Consider the following 26780-nt stretch of genomic DNA (forward strand, 5'->3'; position numbering starts at 1 on the left):
TTGTGGCACCTGAATGCCAGCGGAGACTTCGAATGGCAGACACTTTTACTTTTATATCCTGTTAACAACCCGTAATTTGGCCAATTTAGCACTTGTAAACGCGCTTTCGCCGCTCTAATGAGGTACAAAACGTTTGCCCGGCGAGAAAACAGAATCGCCAAAATAAAAAGTGGAGTGTTTTGAGCCCGGGCCAAAATTAACATATAAAATAACGAAGGTAAAATCAAAAAAAAAAGTATGGGAGACACCTCTCTTGACCCAAATTGCACGTTTTCTACCCGGGAGATTGAGTCCGAGACCCATAACCACCGATGATGGACTCGCATTAAATCCAACCGGGATGGGCTGTGCCCGCTGCAAGTGGAGCGCAATTACACAAATCTGCAGAGGATTCAGAGTTGGATTTCAGAGACTTGGTGTTAATTTATGCGTTGGCCATAAAAAATCGCCACCAATTACCTAAGAAATGCTTCAATTATGGCCTGCGAACAGCTGCTGCTGGGCAGAAACCCTTTTTAGCAGTCGGTATGGGATGTATGAAAACTGCCTTTGAACTTCGACGCCGATCTGGAAGCATATCTAATTTGGGTGCAGCGATTGCCCAAGGCCAACTGGCCGCAGATCCCAAATGCCAAGTTCATGAAATGCTCTATTTTATGTGAATTCCAAAATTCATTTCGTGCCCAAATTGTAAACAATTTCCCGGAAAAACATACGACTGGCGATAAGTGCAATCGTCGGAGTAACTGGGGCATAAAAGTGCAAGCACTGGGGGATTGGGAATTTGGAATTGGGGACTGGGGATTGGGTATTGGGTATATCTGGTTACCCACACTCGACTGACATTGACCAGAAGCGTGTCACAGTCACCGAGAATCGATGACCAGTCCCCAGTCGCCAACCCCAAGACCTGCGGACTCGCTGAGTTGTCGCCTGTCATTAGCCAGTCGAGTGTTTTGATAAAAAATGATTCGACTTCGGCGCGGGCAGCACTTTCATTGGAAACCTTGAAATCGTATCTGCTGGCGAGCTTCATATCGTTATATCGTCGGTATTGCTGACTCAATTGATAAAGGAGAAGAGAACTCAGGGCGGAAGGTAATCAGGAATAATTTGCATATGCCCAATGAGCTACTCGTTTCGCGCAACGAACAGCCCGCCACTTGCCACTGATTAATGAGCTCCCTTTACTGAGTAAACAGCAAGAAATTTGGGTATAAAAATAAATAAATAACATGAATTATAGTTAATTTGTTGGTATTTATATTTTTTTAATGCCAGAAAGATAGCTGACCTGAAGCAATAGATTTTTGGAATAGCAAAATAGAATTTCTAACTCAAAATATGTTGATGGATAGATTCTTCAAAGCGCCATTTGAACCGATATGACTATTTATATAATATTCAAATGTTGTATATTAGCTGTTCTAAGCTGTTGATGAAAAGTTTGGATACACTTCAGTCTTCAGAATCGTTAGATAATATTTAAAAAGATAAAAATATAGTTCCTAACTTAATATTTAAAGCTTGATAAATTAAAAAAAAATCTTTTCGAACATATGTGTCTATATCGGATCCTCTTAAGTTGATGAATATTTGATATGGCTTCTAAAAAAGTAAGGGATTTCAATCTTTGTTTATCAGCCTTAAAACTAAGTTTTTCCCTGTGCAGCAATCGAGGGCCCTCCTGTTTTTACTCGTACTTCTCCATTTCTGTTGGTTTAATTGGCGACAATTGTCGGGTTGCGACCGAGGAAAGTTCATTTCGAGTGGCAGGTGCGTGTCCACTGTTTGTCCACTTCACTGCACTCCACTCCAGTGACTCCTGCTCCACTTTGAGCCCTTTGGTTTGTCCAGCTGAAGAGCTGTGATAATTAAGCCAAAGCGAAAAGCAAGAGTACTGCTAATGAAGCCCATTTGCCTGAATTGAAGGGGACGAATTCATTTTCTGGGGCTTTGGACCGGCAATCAAAAGCGGTTTAGTCGCATTCCAGGACTTTGACTGAGCCTGGGAACTGTAAACACACAATTAGTCAATCAATGAGCCGATTAATCAATCAGGTTTCTCGAACTGAAGTCAATAAAAAGGGTGACTAGTTGATCGCAATTAGGTCGTGTTCAAAAACTTCGAACGCCATTATTAAAGCTGATTCCTATAATGAGGTAATGAGTAACGACATACGTAAGTGCTGGTTATTATTCACATGTGATCTAGTTACTTGTGTTTTTTTTTAATGGACAAATGAGTCCCTTTTTCTAGTCCCCATGGTATGCTATGTATACATACGTTTTAATTCGTAAGTTCCATTAATTTTCTAAGCTTAGGAGGAGGGAATCTTTAAACAAATAGTCACAGAACGAACATTTTTATGTAATCATTTAACGGATATTTTTATTTTGTAGGTTTTTTAATTGTACCAGACTTATACATTTTATTACCATTTGGGACTTTCCATAATACGTTTAGTTAAGCTAGTAAGTTTTAAAATAGGAACTTGGATTGTAATATTTGAATCATATGTCTCTAAGGAAGTCTTAGCATTTTGAATGGTTTCGAAAAGTAATTGTTGGTCCTAATAATTATCATATAAGATTTCAGAAGCAAACATAGGAACGCGCCCTGAATCGTTGGAAAGAAATACTCGCACAAACCACAATCCTTCTCGCATTTACTCGAGTTTCCCTAAAAAAACAGGCACCTTCAATGTCGGGTTACACCCACCCATTCTGTACCCAGAATCCGTAGGTTCTCCGACTCCTGTGTGGCCGCTCGACTGGTAGCTAATGGATCTACACCTCGGGATCGGGCTCAGCCTCTGCTGGCCAGGGGCTACTTAGCAAATAGTGGAAAAGCAAGAAGTCTGGGACTGGCAGCAAGTACAGATCGCTCCCCAGACAATTGCCACATCACGCTTGTTTGCCCGCACATTAACGCCGACGACGATGCGGATGATTCCGGCTGAAATGGTGAAATGCTGATGATGACGAGGCGAGACAAATCCTTTCGGGCTCTGGATATCGGGCCTGGGATTGGGCCTGGGATCGTCTTGGATAAACATTTGCACAAGGCGAGGCATTAGGACAAAGCGGCGGACAACGCGTGATCGTGATCGCACAAACAGAGATCAAGAGCCCGAAACCCTTGACCATTTGGGTGGGCCAAAACGTGTACGAGGCTATTTTGATAGCCACCGTATTTTCCTTCTTATTTTTTTGTCGAGGAGAGTGTTGTCTTTCCTTCTATTTTCTGGTAGCCGACCGCCTGGCGTCAGTCGCGCGCTGTTTGCCTGAGAAAAATGTTAGGAAGCTGAATGATTAATGTCATCCGAGGCAGCCGTAGAATCACCAGAATAACCAACCAGATGAAGGAACAGCCTCGCTGGCAAACAACATAATCAAGCGCACATCCGTTCCACCTCGAGGTTCGTCTTTCGCTCATCCCGCCCAGCCCCGTTTGAAATCTCCGAGGGTTATGCTAATGGAGCTGCGAGTTCGTCACCAAGTAAACACAGATTCCTGGAAACCAAGCAGCAGAAAAATACAACAAAACGAGTGGGAATGGAGGCACACAAACCGGCAGAAACAGACCTGCATTCGGCATTAGTTTCGAAAAGCTTCTAGGGGGAGTCTACTCAGTGACCATCAGCCAGGAGCGGAATAGAAGACTAGGGGGTCTAAGTAAGCTTAGGCTTAAATACCAATTTAATTCCGTTTTGGCACGTGGAAATGATTGAGTGTACAAACCTTGTTGGCTTCAATGCATTTGGAATTATAAACAGGATTTAATTGGCTTTTATCCAAAACTGGTTCAATATGGTTGATATGAGCTCTGAATATGGAATGCTAATACCCTTAAATAATATGGGGGATTAGAAAGTGCTTAAACAAGTCCGAGATATAATTCAAATGGAAATAAAAATAACTTTGGTAATCAATCAAAACAGAAAACATTTTAAAACAATTAAAAATAGTATTAGTGATACTATAACACTAATTCGTTTGTAATATGATCCCTGATTTTATGTTATTTTTTAGCAAGTCCACATAATACCTTTTTAATAAATGCTATGTTGGTATAATTTGCTTGTAATATTTTCCACTTTTTTCATTGTCATACATATAAGTAATTTAAACACTTTGCATATTTGGTAATTGAATTTCACTGTTTAACTGCACAAACAAGAGACTCCGATTTCCTTGGTTTTTTTTTGGATTTTGTTTTTTTTTTTTTGGTGATATCACATGTTTTGCTGACTTTGCTAATCCAACCAGTGGCGACCTCGCTCCGCTCCTGATCTCGTGGATAAAGTCACGCATGGAAGCGAACACTTGGCAGCAGCGGAAGTTGAGACCGCGGGCACGCGCTTTTGCTTCTTTTACCTTGAGGATTTGGGTTCGGCGATTGGGGTTCGGGGACTGGGGATTGGGGACTTGGTCTTGGATCTTGGGTCCACGTTTCGTATTCGTATTCCTATTCGCACTCGCAGTCGCTAAGTTGTCGCTTCTAACAGGGCTGGAATTATTCAGGCGCAACTTTGTCAACGCTGGCATCCCATAATTTGCAATTCGATGCTCTCTTTGCATTTCTGCGTGTTGGCATTTCATTTGTGGTCACCAGCGTGGACAGATTTGCATATGAATGAGCCAGAGCCAGAGCCAGAGACAGAGCCATCAGCCATCGAGCACCAGTTGGGTGTGGGTTAGGCCCTCCGATCCAATCCAATCTGAATCTTCTGTGCTGCGCATGCGCGCCTTCGCTTGTCGCCTCGTTGATTTGCAAACGCAATTGTGATGAACTGTCGTCTTCTCGGGGCTTACGTCTCCTACGTCTCCTACGTCTCTCAGGCCCCGAGGTTCCTCTTGGTGCCGGGATGCCGAAGACAGAAGACTGAAGACCGAAGACTGGAGACGAAGACGAGTCTTTGACCGTCGCCGCAATTAGCATTTGAAGTTGCATTTCCATTAGCATTTCGTGCATAAATCAGCGTCTCAAGTGGCGACCAGCTCGACGTCGTGTTGTTGTGCAAACAGTGGGACCTTGGGCTTACTGAATCTGAAGAATCTGTTGAATCACAAGAATCGGTGGAATCACAAGAGGAGCAGGCCGCAGGAAAGGGGTTCTCGGTCTCCGTTTCGCTTCGTCATTAGGAATGCCTCGGGCACCTGCTAAGCACGCTAACTGCTTTGCATCCTGTTCGGTTGGGAAATGCGATATTTGGTATGGTGTTTTCCAACTTTTCGAAAATCATTAGGGGCTTGTGTTTTTAAATTTACATAAAATCTTTAATATACAGATATAAGGAAAAGATATGAATTAAACTAATCGTATTTTTGATTTTTATATCCCTAAACGGTTGAAGCATTTTTGTAAAACCTTTCAGAAAAGAAAGCAACAGCTGTATTTAATGTAAGCAAGTGCATTAGATATATAAATGTCATGCCATAGTATTTAAAGTTCCGATTGCTTCTAGAAGTTCTGGGACAGAAGAAAAGGAATAATTAAGTTTTTGAATAATTTCCTGTCACACCTGGCAAACTCTGTTTTTTTTAAGTGAAGACTTCCCGTTGAACACCTATCTAGAATTCCCTAAGCATAATTTGCATACCTATACCGAAGCTTAAAGAACTTATTTCCGTTGAAATCTTCGCAGAGATCACAGGTTTCCCGTAACCCACTTCTGGTTCCCCTTATTTGGTCTCGTTCACCTTGCCAAAAAGCCTCATTCCCCGCCACCCAAAAAAGTGTGTGCTCACTGCTCGGATGCTGACGTCAAAGGTTTGCGTAGAGATCGGTTGCTAATTTGGCTCATTGAGAAGCAGAAAACTGCGTTCGGCTGTGTGTTTCATTTTGGTTGCTTGGTATGGGGGCATTGGGGGAAAATTCTGTTGAATGAATGTGTACTCAAATGGTGCCGGTTGGAGGTCTTAAGTTGGTTAGCGGACTACGGACCGTACAAATTGCAGACGTAAGACCCACTCCCACTACATATGTGTATAGATATTTCTGTGGTCACATGAGTCCGCGTGCGTCAGGGTCTGCAGACGCGTGGCCCTGTCTCTAAGGCCCGAATCCATACTTCTTCATCATACAACCGATCCCCATTCAAAATCCCATTTCCACACCGACTCCCCCGCACTGCGCTGCCCCGTTTTAAATGTTTATGGGCAAATTGCCGGGGCATCGCTCATTATTACATTACACTAATTGCACTTACGCACGCACCGAATGGCGTTCAACCTTGGGCCAGGATTATACGAGTATTATCGCGGGCCGGTTTAAAAGCCCAATCCGGAGATTAACAGTAGTTAAGCGATCGTTTAAGCGGCCAGTTAAAGTCTGTCTGTTTCTGTTTCGGTTTTCAGTTGGCCGCCTGCATTTGTGTTTCTCCGCTGGCCCAAAACAATTGCCAATTTTTCAATACCCAGCATACGACGACGAACGCGATAATGTCCGTCTCGATATGGCACTACCATCGGTCTGCACAGGAAAAAATTGGGACTTCATAAAAAAAATTGGGTTCCATTTTGGAACATATAGAAAAAGACCAAGAATTTAGAAAATAGTTTATTGTTTTGTCATTATAATAGAAACATTAATTTTCAAGGTATGCTCTGTGAATTTTTAAAAATATAAATAAATGACTTGCTTATCTAGAGTGGTAATTTCAATGTTTATAAGTATAAACTAAAATGTACTCACCAAATTTCTCGCAGTGCAGATCTGGCAGCAGCACCTGTAATGGCCTGAGAGATGGAGGAGTGAAGGTGAAGGTGGGTGGCGGGATGGAGGCAGGGCGGACCGCTCGTCAGCCAAGGTTGGTTGCCAAGTCGTTGGCATCCACGGACAACGCAACACGCGACAATGAATTTCGCATATGTCACAAGGCGATCCTCCGACCCTGTGCACTTCCCCTTCCCCTGGCTAAAAAAATATAAAAACAAAACAGATCGACGACGCCAACAGCATCCCATGTAAACAGAGGAGCAGTCGCAGCAGCTGAAAGGCAATGCGAATCTCTTAGCCGATTTTTGGTTTCAGTTTTTTTTGGGACTAAAGGAAACAATCACTTTTATTTGGGGATTGTCACCCTGCACGCTGTGCATTATGGTTTTTGAGCTCAGTTGGAGATCAGTATTGTAAAGCTTAAATATTTAAAAAATTATAAAATATTTTAAGAGGTCCTTCAACTGATAGGGCTGAGAAATATTATATCCCTCTATAACCTTAAAACCTTAGAAAAGATTTTATAATTATTTTAAATTAAGGTAACACAAAGTATTACCCACTTTCATCTTAAATATTGCATTCTTATGAACAAAAAATATCAAGAGTTCTTTGTCTTGACTTTAAGAAAGTTTCTTCTCGAATTAGTGAGAGTATAAATTTTCAAAGTGAGTATTTTTGATCCTGTATGTTTTCCGTTCTGCATTTTTAGAACACCTTATAGCGCATTTAGATAGTTTTAAGAGCCGAACCTCGGGAGCTAAATGAAAAACCTTGGCACTCTCGGATATCTCAGTGCCCAGCGCAATAAGCGGCGATCACAATAAATGCCAAGCATCGATGGTTTCTTTTTCCTTTTCGTTTTCGCTGCTTTGTTTTTTATATAGTCGTACATCCTCGCCGCCTGCCTTACATCGACGACGAATATCGGATAATTTTTTGGCATGTCTGTGCAATTACCTTTATGTTTATGCGATTTCGCAAACGGCCCCGGTCGCACAAAAAACGCCGAATAAAATATATAAATGTGTGTGTTGGCCAGGCACTTATAAGGCCGGGACTTTGGAGGACAATGGGGCAACAGGTGGGCCCAATCCCAATCCCCAAACCCAATCCAAGACCGAAATCAACGCTCACTTAGCTTAAAAGACGGTGTCAGGAGCAGGGGCAAATCTTTTATAACTAAATCCCCGAGTGGCACAAAAGGCTCTGGCGGCATTTGGCCAAATTGGATGCTGATTGCCGGCGATTTGGATTTGGAGCTGGCCTAATGATTGCTAATTTAATGTCCGCCGAGCGAGCGGAAATGACACTTAAGTGAGGTGTCTGTGCGGGGAACGAGAAATAAGCATGTGGCTGGTTAGGAATGGGCATCCCCATCTCGATCCCGATCCCGAGGCCATCCTGCCAATTCCGAAGGACACGTGCGGCTGCGCATGAGTTGCTCCCCTAATTGGTAATCGCACACCTCATGACCCCCGGCGGAAATGGGAATGCGCCTGCATAAATCTGGTTTATTTGCCATCCCATCAAATGGCATCCATCCAGTTTATAAAGATCTCAACCACCCACTGGGGCGCGTGTGCGAACCGCCTGACCAACAATAACAAAATGCAAATGCCCACCTTGTTATTTTTGGCCAAAATCAAGAGAGAGGGAGAGAGATGGGTAAAAAAAATATAAACGAAATCAAAGGCAAGTTCACGCGTCATCGCCAGGCGAAAAAGCGATTTGGTCGAAAAAACAGCATATAGCAGCAGCTCCTCCACCGATTTACACGCCCACGTCTGGACTTAACAGACGCACCCGCCCCCTTTCTACATACCATCCCCTCCTTTTTTCGGGGAAAACTTTTCCCCGGATTCCGCTTCTGATTCCGCTTGGTTTGCGTTCGTTATATTTTCTTGACAGCCCCGTCTCGCATTGACGTCATTGACGTACTGCAAAGGAATTTGTTTTTCGTGAAAAATATTCTCGCGTTTTGCACTTTTTTCTTGTTTTTGCTATAAATGTGTTTTGCGTTAGGGTAATGCAAAGATAGGGTACCAGAGGGTTCCATTAATTTTCTGGCTTTTTATAAAAAATATAATAAAATAATGTGCATTAACTGAAAAAGAACACATTAAATCCCAAATTAAAATCAATCAAATTGCAATGCTAAAAAAGAATCTGTTAGTCAAAAACTTTGTCAAACTATTATTAGAAATAATATTTTCAGAGAATATTTTGTATTATGATTTACCAATAAATTAGAAAAAAAAATTTAGGTAAAAAGGGTTCGAAATAAAATTGTTAAATACCTAAATATGTTATAACCTAATAAAAATTTGATTTGAAAATATTTCTAAATAGAGTAATTCCGATTCGTTTAGGATCAAATGTTATTTTAACATTTAAATTTGTTATCGAACTGGGAACCTGATTTTTAGGCCGTCTGCTGACGCCTTTGGACCATCACCATCATCATCACCCCGATCACCAAACACAGATATACAATCTGGACTTTGCCAATTTTGGATCGCTCTGCTGGTGCTACGGACCACTGGCTATCGTCATCACCTGGATCTGGAGCCCTCTGTGAAGAATCATTTCGCCCGGGAGAAAGCGCGTCATCGCGGCGCACGTCAGTCGATAATTCTACAACTAGAATTACGAACGGGGCGGAATCCGAAATCTGGGGGATCGGAGGCCGATCTGTGTGGGAGGCGGGCACTATTTTTAGCCGTGAGACGGGCCGCTAAAGTATTTTGGTCATGAGTTCAAAAACAAGCAGCAAGTCGGACAGATCAACCGTGGACGGATTTCGGACAGTTTTATTTTTCCAACAAATTATTTATACGCAAAAAATTTTGCACGGAATGAAAATCTTATTTATAGCTGACTGCGAGACGACCTTGTTCCCCAAATCGTTAGTCTCGCCGATTCCATAGTATTTGATCTTTGGAGCACGCCGTAGAACGTCCTTCACCCTCAACCATGAAAAATGCCAGCAAATGCCAAAAATTCCAATACCATTGAAATACACAATAAAAATAAGTCATTCCCTGTTCTGGATACCTAATAAAATTCCATTTTTAGTCTTTAAATTTATTAGCTGAGTTACAACAGATCGAAATAATTTGAAGGTTACCGAACGGTATTGAAAATTCTATAGGGAAAATAATCAAAATCACTCAACACGGCGCATAAGCAAAGTAGATCTAATATTTTTAGAAAAGAAATCACGATGCCTCATCGCGTTGATCTCGAATTTGTAAATATCCAAACACTTTTCAGAAATTCCCAGCGCTACTGAGAATTCACAAATATGATTTATAGGTAAATAAAGGAAACTCTTAAAATTAAGTGGTTTCATTCCCCAGTAGCTGTGACCTATTTTTTATTTATTTAGCCAGAAATTTTAGGGTCCTTTTTGGCAGCCACGCGACTGCAACCGCTGCCAACTGAGCCAATTTTTTTTGTTTATGTAGGACAACTTTTTGTTTGCCTGGGTCAACCTCAAGTGGTACCAGAAAAAATAAAAGAACGAGCCTGCCACGCGAATGCAAATCTGCTGAGGTACAAAAAACAATTGTAACAAAAAATTAGAGCAGCTCGGCGATGATGTGATCCTGTTCCAGGATCTGGGTCGAGGCAAATTCTGGAAAAAATGCAAAAATACTTCGCGGAATTAACAGCGGGTCCCTTGGCCTTGTTTTTTGCCCAGAATTACGTAAATTGCCATCCCAAAAACAGGGCCCCGATTTCGGTCTCGCTCTCGATGTCCTGAATTTTTTAACAACATGCCATAAACAAATGTGCGCAGATTTTTTCAGGCCAGGCAGCGAATGTAGTTCAGTGGCCGTTTTTATGGGCCATCTAGATCTAGGTCTAGGGTCCTTGGGTTTATGACCCTGCCGCTGCTGGTATTGCATAATATTGCGTTCGCCGCTGGCAGGACTTGCGTAAACTGCTGGCTGGCTGCTCTCATTATGTCATAAGCGAGCTGGAACAATGGCGAGACAGGATCAGCGAGGATCTCAGGATCCGAAGAGCAGAGCGTGCGCAGTTTAGGTAATTTTGATTTTGAGGTAACTCTCGAGTTTCGGAAAACATCAGACTTGAGCATTCAACACCTCGTCAAGAGTTTCCTGTGCCCGAGGATCTTATGAATAAATTCCAACTTCCCAGGTGAATAAATTCACACCATCAGCACATATCTAACGGTAGCCACTTCCTGGTTGAGCTCTTTGAATTTTTAATTGCCCTAGCCAGGATCTGTGATTCCCGCTTCAATTAGCCCCCGTGAAGACAGGTAGCCCGGGCAGCCGGCAATCATCCCCTGACAATTATTTCCGGCACTCTTCTGTCTTTTCAAACGAACGCCCTCCTTATCAAGATTGCCCTTGCGTTACGCCCACTCAAACTCCAATTCCGAAATATCAAGAAAAAAAACCAAAAACCATTTCGTTAGCATCTAGTTTGCGGTGTGTTCTGTGATGATGCCTGGCCAACTGTGCACCGAAGGAGGTCTAAAATACCAACTACACGTGTTAGCCTGACCAAAAACCGAACCGCCAGGATGCCCGATGCGAAACGGTGACGATTAAGGCCCTCAGAACAAAACGTTAAAACAAAATTAATACCAGAGACAGTCGTTAAAAGAAGGTATGGTATGGTATGGTATGGTATAGGTATAGTATAGAAACAGAAACAAAAACGGGGACTCGTCTGCGGATCCTTTATGGCGCAGATTGGGCAGCGAGATTTCAAAGGGGGCGCGTGATCGCCATCAAAATGCTCGTGGAGGCAATTTAAATTGCTGAACGGGAAAGCGAGGCGCGTGCAGTGGAGAATGGAGCCGGCCCAGGTAGAGACACGATCCAGAACCTGCTGGCGATAAGTCCCCCTATCCCTAGCCTCCATCTCATCCACCTCCCGGGGAGGTAAGTATGTACGAGTTTCGGGGGAGCTGCCGGAGCAGAAGCGATCGCCTCCTCGCGTGCTGGGTGTTGAGCTGTACTCCTTCTCTCTGCTTTAATATTTTTTGTTTTATTTATAACGAGCTGCTCCACGCAGCCTTGACACTGACGAGATCCATGGGGCCAGGGCCAACCCAAGGTTATGGCCTAGGCAGCTCGGTAAGTGACCAATTCTTCGCCCAGCAGCCGCCTGCAACTTTGTTTGGCGCTAATTTATAGTTTACCCGACTGTTTGGCTTTTGACTAAATTGCTGCGGGTAATTGCCAGGATTGTTTCCTCAGTTTAAATCCAATTTCTGTTTTACGACGGTAAGACGTCGTGTGGGGGGTGTAACAACATGGGTCTTTCAGTTTCGTATCAATACCTGAATATTTAAAATAGCAACTTAATAGAAATAACATTTTCCATAATTATTATTTTATTTAATTTAGTTCAGATTTTCTAAAAACTTAAATTTGTATTTACGAGTAAACTTTGAAAAAGAAACCCTAAACTGAAATATTTTTTAAATTTCGAATAAAGGTGCTATCCATTCTTCCTCTTTTATGAAGATGAGTTAACAATTTTTTGTTCTGGTAGCACCAATCTCTCTGATATTTTTCTGACATGTAATTAAAATAACTATTTTTTTACCTTATTTTTGTTTTTAGTTATATTGTTTCAAAAAACTGGTTTTAAAGCAGTTTGAAAAGACCTATTTTCAAGCAGTGCATGTTTAAGTAAAATGTATGTACAATTCATGTAGATGTATGTATAATTGAAAGGTACTGTATAAAGCCGATAGATGGCGCACAACCCATATCAAGGGAAATAATAGTAATAATGTAATAAATTGTATTTTAGAAAATATATAAAATATGGTCACTATTATAATAAAAAAAAATTTTTCTAGATCTCATTTCATCCAACTCAACAGTAAGGAAATATTTTATATCTGCTACGACAAGCACTCTAAAACACTCAGCGTTCCTCCTTCATTAAATAATTATTTAAAATAAAACAAAGTGCCATATTGAGATCAAGATCTGGCAGCGCCTAAGGATATATTCAGCACTTCTCAGACCCCCAAAATCCGATTTTTATTAACACAAACAAGGCATTAATATCAATTTTGGTTTCACTCGACTGGCGAGCAGATAATTGGGGGTCAGCAGCTGCTGCTGGCTGTCGAGAGTCAGGTCCTCCCGATCTGCCCCCAATTGTCAGAAGAAATCAGCGCCAATTGGCTTCAAAGCAAATATTTGCCTCGAGTGGCAGTTAAAGCTCGGTCTGCTTTAATGACAGGATCAGGGTCTGGGGATTCGGGATGGGATCAGGGATCGGAGGAACTGATGCTGCTGCTGCTGTTGCCTTTTCACACCATGTCGGCCGAAAAGGTGCGATCGCTTGGCACACCTTTCGGCCATCTCTCGTTGGCTGTGTCAATTCCGGGAATGTCAGGGATTTCGGGCTCCAGTCAGGCAATAAAACGTTGCAGCAAATTAGCGCTTTATTGCGTGTTTGTTTGTTTCAGAGGTAAGCCAGCCGGAAAAGCATCCACATCCAGATCCAGATCCCCCTGGTCAATCTCCGTCAGCGTCTGCTGACTCTTTGCCACCTAACCAATTCCGAGACCCGTTAAATTCTTGTTAAGACAAGGGCCGAGTGCAAATTATAGCCAGCGGCCAAGAAATTTATTGTGAAGGGCATAATAACAGCAGAAAACAGATACCGAACCCATACACATAATTCATATAATCCGCATAATATATGTAAGCTTTTATTGACATTTGAAGCACCTGCTTGAGGATTCGCCCGTTCAGCGTTTATCACACAACTATTTACACGTCATCGCCCTGTCTTCGGATCCGGATCCTTAGAGTTCCTTACAGTTCCTTATAGGCATTTCGTATAGCTCAGCTATCTTCCTGGCGGTGCACCGTTTGTAGGCCTGGCTATTTCGACGCCACTAGCGCCTTATCACATGTGTTTTCGGTATTTAGGGAGTACCAGTTCCAGTGTTTCCAGTTGCGGGAATGCCCAGTGATACCCTAGACGGCCAGTTCGCCGCTAAGACACTGTGGGGTATAAACGTTGGCCAACGAGTCCCATCCACAGTCGGCCAGCTGGTGGGTCCTGTGAGGATTCCAGTCCAAACCGCAGACGAACTCCGTGTGCTGGGCATTGATCTCCTGGGCGGACTCGCCACGCTCCAGATTCCAAATCCTAAAGGGAGAGTATTTTTATTAAACATTTTTCTAGTTTGAATAACCTTTCTTCTTATAGAGACAACCTCTTACCTTGTTGTAAAGTCATAGTTGGCAGATGCCAAAACCGCTGCCGAGTGCGGTGAACAGGCCAATCGACGCACTGCAAATTCCCCGGAGTACAGCTCAAAGACGTGGGTCCTCATCTTGCGCAGATCCCATCCCCGAATCAATCCATCCGATCCTCCAGTGACCAGGACATTCCGATCGAAGTGCGACCAGTCGCAGGATAGTGCCTCGCTCGCATGCGCCTCGATGCTCATCAGGGGTTTACCTGCAAAATCAAGAGAATTCCATAAGTTAAGATGCCCATCAGTACTTACGCTAGCAAACAGATTGGCGATCAGGGGCGAGAACTTGGCCCCATAGATCAGATCGCTGTGGCCCACAAATGTGGTGATGGAGCTCTGTCTGTTGCAGTCCCACAATTTCAGAGTGCAATCCCAGCTGGCCGAGAGCAGGGTGTGGTAGTTCCACTTCTCGCCCCAGTCCAGGCTGTAGACCTCGTTCTTGTGCTCCTGCAGGCAGATCAGCGGCTGCTTGGGCGTCTGCTGGTTGGCCGCCGATTCGCCGTCCAATCCGCACCAGATCTGGAGCGATCCATCTCCGGAGGCGGTGGCCGCGATGTCGGGGGCATAGGGACACCAGGCGACGTCAAACAGTCCATCGGACCACTCCAGACGGCACAGCTCCCCGAGGTTCTGGCCGTCGGAAGAGTTCGCGTTGGAGTTCTGTTCGAGCAGAAAGAGAGAACCACCTCCAGCAAGACCGTACAATTGGCTGAAGATTGGATGGTAAATGGTATAATGTTAATTTATGCTTTAGTACAATGGGTTAAGGGTGGTCTCACCTTGTAGCTAGCAGCAAATAGTTTGCCTCGAAAGGCGAAAAGCGCAAGCTATAGCCATGTCGATCTGTGGTGGTGTGTGTCTGAGTCTGCATTTTGGTTTCAACTGTAAGGAAATAAATACAAAGAATACATTTTAAAAACTGTAACTTTGGATAAAACTGTATCCACTTTATATCTACTTATTCTGAACTAAATTAAATACATTTAGAATTACACACGTTTCTTTTGTATTCGCTACATTTTTCGCAAGACATTTCACGAAATTCGATCTTTCATAAATAAGGTGTACGGTTCATCCCACAACTAAGCCCCTGGCAGACAAATCAATATATCGACGTTTGATCCATAACCAAATTAAAACTTTTAGGGCTTCCCTTGACGATGTCGATGGCAAGCGATTGGCTAAAAAGCGCAAGACTTTCCGGACTGATAACAACCCGGTAACACCGAATCAAATGCTAATCCCACTTTGAGTCGCCTACCAATTATTCAACAGTTGGCCAGATGACCTCGTACTAGGTCGTAATGGGAAAATACTTGACATTAGCCAATTTGCTCGGGCAAGTGGCAAACTGCGCAGAAAAATAGACCAACCCCCAGAAGCAGCTTGTTTGCAGTTTTCTATCTATCTGTTTTTTTTCTATTTTTTGTCCAGCAAACAACTGCATAACGCGCAAATCCAGTTAGTGGCCAGAATAAAGAAGACCCACGGACAGGGCCAACAGAAAGGTATATAAGCAGGTTGCACGGCACTTGGGTTTCGCATTTTCCTCCGCCGAACGGAAAACTCTATAACGCGCATCGAACCAAAGTTTCATTAACCAGGAAGTCAGGAACCCAGGAACCAAAGCTTATCCACAATGGTTGTATCCGTGAAGGTCTTCAAAAAGGCCACGCCCAACGGCAAGGTCACCTTCTATCTGGGCCGCCGCGACTTTATTGACCATCTGGACTATTGCGATCCCGTCGATGGAGTAATTGTGGTGGAGCCGGACTACCTGAAGAACAGGAAGGTCTTTGGACAACTGGCCACCACCTATCGCTATGGCCGCGAAGAGGATGAGGTCATGGGAGTTAAGTTCTCCAAGGAGCTGATCCTCTCCCGGGAGCAAATTGTACCCATGACCAATCCCAACATGGAGATGACTCCGATGCAGGAGAAGCTAGTGCGAAAACTGGGCGTCAATGCCCACCCCTTCACCTTCCACTTTCCACCCAACTCTCCCAGCTCGGTGACCCTGCAGCAGGAGGGCGATGACAATGGCAAGCCCCTGGGCGTGGAGTACACCATCCGGGCCTTTGTGGGCGATTCCGAGGATGATCGCCAGCACAAGCGCAGCATGGTCAGTCTGGTGATCAAGAAGCTCCAGTATGCTCCTCTCAATCGCGGCCAGCGACTGCCCAGTTCGCTGGTCAGCAAGGGATTCACCTTCTCGAATGGCAAGATTAGCTTGGAGGTCACGCTGGACCGGGAGATCTACTACCATGGCGAGAAGACGGCAGCCACCGTTCAAGTTTCGAACAACTCGAAGAAGTCGGTGAAGAGCATCAAGTGCTTCATTGTGCAGCACACCGAGATCACCATGGTGAACGCCCAGTTCAGCAAGCACGTGGCCCAGCTGGAGACCAAGGAGGGCTGCCCCATCACTCCGGGCGCCAATCTGACCAAGACCTTCTACCTGATTCCCCTGGCGGCCAACAACAAGGATCGTCATGGTGGGATAATGAATAAAATACGAGGTATTTCAAGGTTTCTAACTGGGGGATATCCTTTTTCTTAACTTCAGGTATTGCCCTGGATGGACACTTGAAGGACGAGGACGTCAACCTGGCCTCATCCACCATGGTGCAGGAGGGCAAGTCCACGGGAGATGCCTGTGGTATTGTCATCTCGTACTCGGTGCGCATCAAGCTTAACTGCGGCACTCTGGGCGGAGAAATGCAGACGGATGTGCCCTTTAAACTGCTCCAACCGGCACCTGGTAAGCCCTATATGATAGCTCTCTAATAACCCCCATATAATCCCCTTGAAAATGGTCTAGGAACCATTGAGAAGAAGCGCTCGAACGCCATGAAGAAGATGAAGTCCATCGAGCAGCACCGCAATGTCAAGGGCTATTACCAGGACGACGATGACAACATTGTTTTTGAGGACTTTGCCAAGATGCGCATGAACAACGTCAACATGGCCGACTAAGCCAACGATCTCTAATCTCTGGAATCCTTCTTCTAGCTTTGTTGTGAACCGAACAGAACCGAATTGATCCGAATCGAAAGCACTGAAAACTTGTTGCAGCAGTCTCTCGTGGAGGCCACAATCTTTGTATTATAACCGTATCTATAGTCTATAACTTTGGTGGATCTGGAGTTTGTACCCGTACATATGCATGTTGAAGTGTTGAATCGACCTCGTGTCCCTATATTATAAATGTGTTATGGCTATCAAGACTCACCTTTTCTCTGGTTGCAATGGAGTATCCAAATGGGTTTTTGGTGAGGAGTTTTGGTAGAGTTAGTAGTGTTCTTGGTGGTGCTGTGGGTTTCAACTTCAGAAGTCGAATGAACTGCCTAGCTGCGTAGATCGACGAGGAAGTATCTTGTCGCTTGGATTTTAGGGGTGATTCGTTTAGCCGCGTTGACAAGGGGTTGAAAAGCCCACTGCTTATAGGTCACATGCGAGGCTTTCAACCCCCTAAAAGAAGCAACAGGCTGAAAGGATATGTGCTCAACCAATCAGGATGAACTGGAACTGGATATGGCCGGCTCTAACGGTCAAAGGAAGTTCTGTAAACAGATGTTGACAATCAAATTGCCGAAACTTTTTATATGCTAAATAGTCAAGCTTTGACCTTGATGATGGGCGAAGGCCGCCAGCTGCCTCTATTTCTAATTCTAGGTCTCATCTTCGTCAAACTCGCTGATTTTACCCTATATTCATTTCTTGCCTATTTTGGTTTTCAGTTTTATGTAGCTAGTCTTATATAAGCCCTCTAGCTGACCGTTGGAGCATTGCACAATCCGGGGCAACATCGATCGATTTCACACACCGCTGCCTGCTGGGCAAGTGACTTCCGGCTTTGGGCCACCGACAACCAAGCCCCCGAAAAGTGGCCAACTATAAATGGCTATGTTGTTGTCAAAATGCTGCCACAAATTTGACGAGAGTGCAACGCGATGGAGCTGCCAATTGGAAAGTTATTCGGAGTGCTCAAACAGCTGAGGGTGCAAGTGTTGCTAGTGCAATTCATGTTGCTCGTGTCGCCGGCGATGTTGCAACATCAGCAGCATTTGTTCTATCACCCCAGGCAGTTGTACAATGATGCACCGCGTCTGCGGAGATTCGAGTATGCAGCAGCAACTACACCCTATGTGGCTGGCTATAGTCCAGTTGCAGCTGCTGCCCCGGCGATTCACTTCCAACAGCAGACACCGCACTTCCAGCTGGTCAACTACCGACCCACCTATCAGCCCTTGGCCTTGGAGTACCAGCAGCAACAGCTGCCCGCCCCAGCCCCGCCCCTTCCGCCCCTCTATCCGCAACAGAGTGTCCAGTATCAGCAGAGGACCATTGCTCCACATGCCGAGTTGGCCAAGTATCGCTATGAGGGGAACTATCTGCCAGTGCAGAGGGTCTCCCTGCAGCAACCTCAACCTCAGCGCCGCGTCGAGGAGCAACAGCAATTGCAGCAGCAGCAGCAACACTTGCAGCAGCAACACTTGCTACAGCAACAACAGCAGCAACTCTACAATGTGCCACCGGCTCTCTTCACCAGCTATGTGCTACATGTGATTCCACCTCGGATCGCCAGATTGCAGGAACAGCAGCAGCAACCCTCGCAGAATGTCCAGACCGAACGACCCAGGAGGTTCGCCAAAGATCTGGACACGGATGTCGCCGAGACCAAGGAAACCAAATACTTTCAGTAAGAAAATTGGGTGGGAAACGGGTTATAAGTTTTGCATTATACAGAATTTAGGACTTTACACACCCAAAAAAAAGCAATGTTAATGGATGATAGATTGACATTAAAAATTTATATTTTGATATTCCTTTCGGTTAGATGAGTCAATAACTTTGATATTGTAGAATATAAAAAGTTCATATTTATTAATAGAGTTCTTTGTGTTCACTGCATGCTTAAAATCATTCACCCCTATTAAACACAACTTGTCCAAAATTAAAGCTCACGCAATTTCCATAAAAACTGGCTAAAATTATTACGTGAAAAAGGTGGTAGTCAAATTTAATTTAAAATTTTAAAGATTTTCCTGATTGAAAATGGTGGTTGTTTAATTCATGCATACACGCAATTATACACACTTCACAATTACTTCCCTCAATCATTTTAAGTAGGAAAATTGTAAAAGGAAAAAGGGTGAAAAGTGTATAAAATATTTGGACAAAATGGTGGTGGTTGCTTTATAACGCCTATCGCTTTAATTGAAAAAAAGAATTAGGTAAGCTCAATTACATCCTGATTTGATTTTAAGTAGCGTAGCTGATAATTGCTTATTGGCACCTAATGCACATGCAAAAATGTATTGTCTTAATTAAAATGCACAGCAATTTTTACTTTTTAAAGTCTAAGGTAACTCCATAAATCAGAAGCTTCCACGTCTTAATTTCCATCTCCAAATCTAGTGACATTTTCATGCGGTTTGATGGTCCCAATTCTCGGAGTCACGGCCACGTCCTCAAGCATCCAAAGGCGCAGGAAAAACGATTTGAGTCCCAACGAGGCACGAACCGCTACAAGGGCGAGGTGAGCTTAAGAACAATCTTAATAAATTTTCAGATAATTATCCAGGCCTTTTCCCTCCCAAACTCTCAACTGACTTAGGTGATTTGGACAGATCGTCAAGGAGGCCACGGCGAGCACCGCTGGGACATGGCACAAGGAAAACTCTAGGATCAGACCCTGATTTGCATACCCCTTCCATTACCTTTCCTTTCCCCACTCTCTGTACATACCCATCAGAACTCGCATAAATCGTGACTTTTCATAATTTTGGCGTATTATTTATTTAAGGGCAATGATTTGGCGTGAAATTTGAATGAGCACTGCAAAAGATTAGCATACGAATGTAGGAATTGCAGCTTCACTTTCATCTCCTCATCTTGTCTTGGGTCATCTTAGAGATTTTCTCACGCCGCTTCGGAAAAGTGGACTGTCCAACCGGTTACACAAGTTCGCGGGCAATAGGCCATCCAAAAAGGTCAACTGGCGACGGGCCATCCTTTGGCTGGAAACTGGTTCTGGGCAGTGACCTGAATGTCCTGCAGTTACTTGGTTACAGGACAGCACAAGACAGTCGGTCCATCATGCGGGTCGGATATGTAAATGGGTCTGCCAAGAAACGGGACGAAGGGGTTGAAGACTTTAGGGTCTTGACTGCCCTGTAACTTTCTTGTAACCTCGGGGGTTGCATTCGCCTCTCATTTGCATATCTCCTTCAAGTCGGACGAACAAATGACACAAATGCCCGGCGGCCAGGCCTAATGTCCAGTTGTTTGTCTATATCTTGGGCCCGAATGACCATGCACATGTTCAGGATCCTTACATCAGACCAGATCAATAGGGTTATGTAAATGGGTTGCAGCTTGGGCCGGGGTTGCCCTTTGACCTATGCGCTATGCGGGTCATTAGCGAAGCGATCGGCCCTGGCTGTCAGTCATATTTACAGTCATCTCACCTCCAGACTGTCCAGAACCGGTTCGTAATCGCCGGTCTTGGATTCTTCTTCTTGTCTTCTTGGGCGATAAGGTCATCAAAGCAAGGGATATTCGTCTCCTCAAAGTTCTCACACATTCTCGTCTAATTTATGCAAGGACACTGCAGAAGGACACTGGATGCGACTGCGATGCGATTGCGATTGCTTTTGGTGTGGCGTGAGTTAGAAGTTCCCAAAAGGACAACCGGTCTGACCGGTCCAGCCGGGTTGTCCGAGTCCAATTCCAAATCCGTGTCTTCGGTGACCACGATCCACGGCTTCTGGTGGGAACTGCCATTAGATGGCCTTTGTCAGCAACTGAACGAACGGGTTGTCCTTAGATCTTCTTCGGGTGTCACTGGGATCTTGGCCCTCGTCCTTTATGAGCTTTGCCAATTGCTCGGGGGTTAGGTTAAGGCATTGATTTATACGCAAATAAAATTTGGTTACCTTCGAGCTGGCAGACATCGGTGTGACCTCAATTTGGACATTTGGGCGAGACTCAACTGGTCTTCAAATATTTCATCTCCAGGAAACTGAGAAGGTGTTATAGCAGAGGGGTAGTAATGGCATTTAGCAAATTTTTAAATAATGTGAGGGAGACTTTCTACTATGTTAATAGAATATTTCCTGGAGTGGTATTTTTTGATGAGCCACAGGTTTTTGGGCAAAATAGAACCAAAGAAACTACGTTATAATCGACTCGGAGATTCACTAAACATTTTTTGGGTCAAAAGTATCTACAAATTAAAATTAACCCTATTTTTTTTCGTTGGCGAATTTTACTTAGTTACTACTTTTAAAAGCCAATATCTAAGAAAGCTTTATACATTCAACTATGATAATGACATTCCAGATTTTTTCCAAAATCCAAGAAAAGGTGTTATTGAAAACAAATGTTAAGTTTTTCGAAATTTTTAATTTAATATTCTAAACATGAAAGTCGAACCTAAATGAATGACATAAAATAGAATAATGTTATAATCTCGTGCCAATCGAGTCTCGGCATATTTACAAACTACATGGACTTGCGGAACTTTCAAGAGTGTTTCGAGAAGAGCCAGCGATCTGGTCCGATCGAGTCCCCTACTGGTGGTACTGGTGGTACTGCGGCTGCTGCTGCTGCTGGTGCTGATACTGCTGCTTGCTGGGACCGGAGCTGTACTCCTGCTGGGCCTTGTGGCCTCCAGCGCGGAGCAGCTGCGTCGGCGGCGGGGGAGTGGGGATCTTCACCACGATGTCGGTGGGCTCGCGGATGACCTCGGCCTTGAATCCCTCCTTGGGGTCAGCCGTGTACTTGACGGTGCGGATGAATCCGTCGGAATCCACCACCGAATAGCTGCCCTTGATCACCGAACCATCGCGGATCTCCTTGCGGTTCTGGTAGTTAGTGAACTCGTCGTCCTTCACATCGAATCCAAACTGGTACGAGGAGTTTTGCTGTAGAAATGGTAAAAAAAGAAGGTAAGATCAATTTTAAGAACATTTTTAGCAGAATTTGTGCAAAATATGTTTTGATCGATAGAATTTTAAATAATATATAACCTAAGATCAGCTCCTTAAATATACGATCTTTCTTATCACTGTATATGAAATCCTACAGAAACTAATACTCAAAAAGTATCTAATTCCTACATAATTCTAAAATACTAAGTATCATAACTAATGTAAAAAAACTGAAGTAAAAAAAAAACTAATCTATCTACTAATATAGTTGATCTTGAGGCCTTGCTGATATAGTTCCACAATAAAACCCCCTCGTAGCTATAAAATAGCATTAGATAATAATAATAAGATCTTTGTAAAAATATAATTATAGAGAAAAAAATAAATATGATTTGTTTTAAAAAAAATAATATCTTTTTTAAGCACTTTGTGGCTGGGGGTTCGATTGGGACTTCAAATGCGTACTGCACCTTAGCGCTGACCCACTTACGTGGCTGGCTGGCCCAAAAAAACGTGTCCAGACGGTGGTTACGTCACCACCGCAGGCGCATGCGCGTAGGCTGTAACTCCGAATCCCAGATCACGCACAAGTGAAAGTAATTTGGACCCGCTTGCATATTTTAATGGTCCGAGCGCACGAAATCAAAGAGCCGTTGCAGCAGATCACACGATTGATCCGATGACGGCGGATTATGATTATGCAACCAGGCGGTAGAAGTACCACCCATAAAAACAAGCTCGAGGCTTTGGATAATTTATGCACAAGGTTGTCGATTTCCCCACTTTTTTGTGAGGATGCAGTGGCAGCGAAAAGACCTTCAGTTGGCCAAGACAATCTGATCAAAGAACATTGCCAACTGGGTTAAGGTAAAACGAAGAACGTGGCTTATAGGCGTGGTATTTCGATCCCCTCGTTCTTCATAAAGCCTTTGGGCCTGACGTGGCCTAAAAAAAAGAACTGCAAGCCAAAAATTGGAAAGGCAAAGCCAGTTTGCAAGCCGGTTCTAATGCGTGCAATGTCCATTGAAAGTCATTGTTTGGAATTGTGGGAATTGGGCTCGAAACTGCAGATCTTTTGGGGCAGGGGGTTCTCATTGGGGTATATGGGTTGCATTTGAAAGTGATTGTCCGGCGGAGAATGTAATGGCCAACGGCAGTGTCACTTTTATGGCCATCGAAGGCAGAAAATGCAGTATCTAGGGGCGACTTGTGGTTTAACTTGTTAATGGAACCTTTGCGGCTATGCTGATTTTATGGGCTTATAAAATATGGGTTTCAATATGAGGTGCTTTAATGCATTGAAATAACTGCAATATAAAAATGTGCATAAATTCATGTTTTATTGCTTTCTAATCTTTCCCATTTCAGTTTAATGGAGATGAAAATCAACTAATATTTTTCTTGGCTTTTAATAATATTCAAGACCTATCCCATCCTGTCATGGCCATCAATTTTAAGTGGCTAACAGATGACACGGCATCTGAGCACCTTAACCCCATCTCGTTAGCTGTCTGCGGCATTAAGGCTGATGGATTATGGTCACTTTGGTAACGGATATTCGCCAGCTTCCGCATGCAAAGGCCATAAAAAATCGCCGATGGCTAAGTGGCCAAACGGACCGGACCAGGAGCGAACCCGGGCCAATGAACATGCACAATGCAAGGCACACACATATGGCCATGGCCAAATCCACACTGTAACTGTTGCCGAGTGTGGTTAATGAACCCCAAGTCACAGTTCCCTCCCCCGAACCATCCCCAATGCCATTGCATGCTTCAATTGTAATTATGTTGCTGTTGTAGCTGTTGCTGTTGTGGATGTTGCTGTTGTAGCTGTTGCTGCTGCAGTTGGTGCTGCAGTGAAGCGAAAAGGAAAGTGCGCGAAAGTCCCACTTGACTGGGAGTTCAAACTCTATCTCCATCTATGCACCGCAAAAAGAGGATCGTTTTCAATTTGATACTAATGTATCAAGTTAAATGAAACTATTATTGTTAATGGGTTATTTGGCATGTATACAAATAATTACCTATTAAATGTATCCCATAATTACTAAAACGAAACTTTATAATTTGTTTCTTTTTAACTCAACTGAAACTGAAACCCATTTCTCACAATAATAACTAAATATTATATGTGCTTAAATAAATTAGGCAATTTATACTATACTATACTTTTTTTAAGTTTGCACTATATATATTGGTATAAGGATTCCCAATATTACTATCTCACAAAACCTAATTGGTTTTTTTATGACAAACTCTTTAAAAACTGGTTCAAGTTTCTCGTAAAATTGGCTAAATATTTATCTGTGTATCACAAAACTTACGTCATCGTATTCCTCCTCCTCCTGCTGCTGCTGGAGCGACAGCTTGTGCTGTCCCTTGGATCCGAGGATCGAAGTGGAGGGTGCCTGGTACGAGGGCTGTTGGATCCTCCGAGGTGGCTGAGGAGCAGCCTGAGCAGGTGGGCGGTAGGCGGACTGTTGCGGCTGGGCCTGGTATTGCTAAATAAATGGAAATAAAAGATAATATAGAATATTCAGCATATAAAGAAGAATGAAATGAATGAGCAGGAAAACCCACCTGGTAATCCCTCACCGCAGGCGCCACATATCCCTGCTGCTGCTGCTGGTTCCGGATTTGCTCGGCCACCGTATCCTTGATCCTGATCTGCTGGCCGGCACTGACATACTGCTGCGTTTGCTCCGAATTCTGCTCGAAAATGGGCGTGCCATCGTTGGGCTGGGCTTGTTGTTGCTGCTGCTGGTGTTGCAATTGCTGGTAGTACTGCCGCAAGTAGGCGGGGTCTACGCCCTGTTGTCCGCTGACAAGACCGAAAATCGCCAAAGAGGCCGCCACGAGCAGGAGTTGCATGTTGCTGCTGGGTTGCTGGATGTTTCTGCTGGTTTACTGGATGCTGCTGTTGCTGTACTGGATGTTAGATCACACTCTGCCAACGACACGCGTACACTTAAATTCAAATTCGAACTCTAACTGCAAATGAAACCTCGGTGGAGCCACAATTGTATCTGCGCTGGCTGCGGACCCAAATTGCACTTTTATATCGACAGACGACGAGCGGCAACTACTACACAACTACCAGCCTCTCTCACTCTCTTTGGGCCATAGAGGCGACTCTCTTGGCTGATTTACAACAGCTGTTTTTTGGGTGGCTAAGCCCCAAAGCCCCCCCAACTCGGCTGTCACTTCCGTTCAAATCATAGTTAGAGTTCCTCTACCCTCGACCTGGGCTATTGTTAAAGGTTTTTTGTGTAACCCTACGTGATCTCGGTCAACAGCTGTTAACTTGGCTAACAGAGAGGCAGCTGATTAACACCAAAAGGGGGCGTTTGAAAACTTTCCCGAATCTGTCACTGCAGCACCTATATACAACCTATACTACATGCAATGCAATAAATTACGCTAGGGTTGACTCCTCTGAAATATATACATCTGATGACATACAATGGAATCTTGATGACTTCCCATTAGATAATCATGCCCAATTAATCGCTAGACTCTCGAAGAAGAGGTCAATGCGATCGGAGGAGAGCCACACCCGAGTCAAAAATCGAACCCAACAAGTGCAGAGCCGCCTCCATTGTTTGTGACCCAAATAGCCGTAATCGTTTTTCATTGGCGCCCAACTATGTAGCCATCCATCTATCTGTGAATACTTACACTCAGAAAAAAGCCACAAAACATAATCATGATTGACAAAATCTGAATTTTGTTATATAAAAATCTAGCATTCCATATAATTAATCTCGAAAATAAATTGAGAGGGCTTTCGTCTTGATTTCAAGAACGCTTTTTCTCATACTTTAGAAATTTGACAGCACTCACACACAAAAAAAAACTTGACATAATTAATTTCAATTGAAGAAGTATAAACTAGAATGCATTTAATTTTAGTGTTAAAGTAGCAATAAGTTCATAGATTACATTATAATATATCAACTTAATATTGATCTCATTTTTTTTTCAATCTTTGTTTTCGATGTATCTATCTACCTATCTATCTGAATCTGAATCTGGCGTTGCGTTCGCGTTGCGGTTGAATGGGTTCAAGCGATCTTCGATGTCGCCGATTGCCAAATCTTTTTCTGCACTCCCATACGATCATGTGATCGTGTCATTAAACCCCCATAAGTCCTCCTCCGAATTTGATATTTGAGACGTCGATGCGATTACAATTGCCACAGAGCACTCTTTATGTGTTGCTACCATACGCACACGCCCTGAATTTGCATAGATATTGTTTGGCGCACTCGACAAGGTCGTTTTGGGGGAGTGTAGTTGTAATCGGGGAAGAATGGGGCTGACCGCTTAATGGGATCGCACTGACATTGTGCCAGCTCCAAAACAATCGAAAGAAAAGCAACCACATTTGTGGCTTACTTAGCCGTGAAGTGAAAGTACATTATGTGTTGCAGACAATTGTTATGCACATTACACACGTACACACACTCTCGAGTGACTTATTTCCATTCAAATTAAAGTCAAATTTATGGGTACGCTCATTTCTCGGCTCATGTGTGCATATAGTTTCAATATAAATACGTTTAATTGCCGGAATGATTGATGGAATAAGTGCAGATTTGCAGCGTCATGTTATGCAACGATTTTCGGCTACTCTTTAGGTGTTTTTTCTTGGGTTGGGCTACTTACTTACGTTATAAAGAAGGCAGACAGACAAAAGAGCTCGTCATATTCAAATCATTGTGATACAATTACTTTGCCGGCATGTTGAAATGCCTGATCCAAATTATATCACACTTAAAATATAAATATCAGGTGCAGGCACATGCAAATTTTAAAACCTCATAATACACACACAA

At 43.6% G+C, this 26780-nt stretch overlaps 4 protein-coding genes across 4 annotated transcripts; 2 read left to right on the forward strand and 2 right to left on the reverse strand.

Moving 5' to 3' along the window:
• Positions 1–13407: 13407 nt before the first annotated feature.
• Pex7 (Peroxin 7) lies at positions 13408–17345 on the reverse strand. Its single transcript, XM_017079472.4, has 4 exons — positions 17236–17345; positions 14783–14885; positions 13966–14712; positions 13408–13891 (listed from the first exon to the last, which is right to left on the reverse strand). Exons 2-4 carry the CDS (start codon positions 14872–14874, stop codon positions 13717–13719), a joined length of 1014 nt encoding a protein of 337 aa, XP_016934961.2. The 5' UTR covers positions 14875–14885; positions 17236–17345; the 3' UTR covers positions 13408–13716.
• Arr2 (arrestin 2) lies at positions 15539–17228 on the forward strand. The gene is made up of 3 exons (XM_017079471.4): positions 15539–16498; positions 16570–16764; positions 16825–17228. Exons 1-3 carry the CDS (start codon positions 15643–15645, stop codon positions 16977–16979), a joined length of 1206 nt encoding a protein of 401 aa, XP_016934960.1. The 5' UTR covers positions 15539–15642; the 3' UTR covers positions 16980–17228.
• Positions 17346–17634: 289 nt separating the features above from the next.
• Positions 17635–19789, forward strand: LOC108012586 (probable basic-leucine zipper transcription factor R). The gene is made up of 3 exons (XM_017078003.4): positions 17635–18705; positions 19425–19545; positions 19624–19789. Exons 1-3 carry the CDS (start codon positions 17957–17959, stop codon positions 19690–19692), a joined length of 939 nt encoding a protein of 312 aa, XP_016933492.2. The 5' UTR covers positions 17635–17956; the 3' UTR covers positions 19693–19789.
• A 1604-nt stretch (positions 19790–21393) lies between these two features.
• Positions 21394–24979, reverse strand: Cpr66D (Cuticular protein 66D). The gene is made up of 3 exons (XM_017078093.4): positions 24523–24979; positions 24267–24443; positions 21394–21934 (listed from the first exon to the last, which is right to left on the reverse strand). Exons 1-3 carry the CDS (start codon positions 24811–24813, stop codon positions 21581–21583), a joined length of 822 nt encoding a protein of 273 aa, XP_016933582.1. The 5' UTR covers positions 24814–24979; the 3' UTR covers positions 21394–21580.
• Between the last annotated feature and the right edge of the window lie 1801 nt (positions 24980–26780).

Source organism: Drosophila suzukii, chromosome 3 (assembly GCF_043229965.1).
Source record: "Drosophila suzukii chromosome 3, CBGP_Dsuzu_IsoJpt1.0, whole genome shotgun sequence".
Taxonomy (NCBI): Eukaryota; Metazoa; Arthropoda; class Insecta; order Diptera; family Drosophilidae; genus Drosophila; species Drosophila suzukii.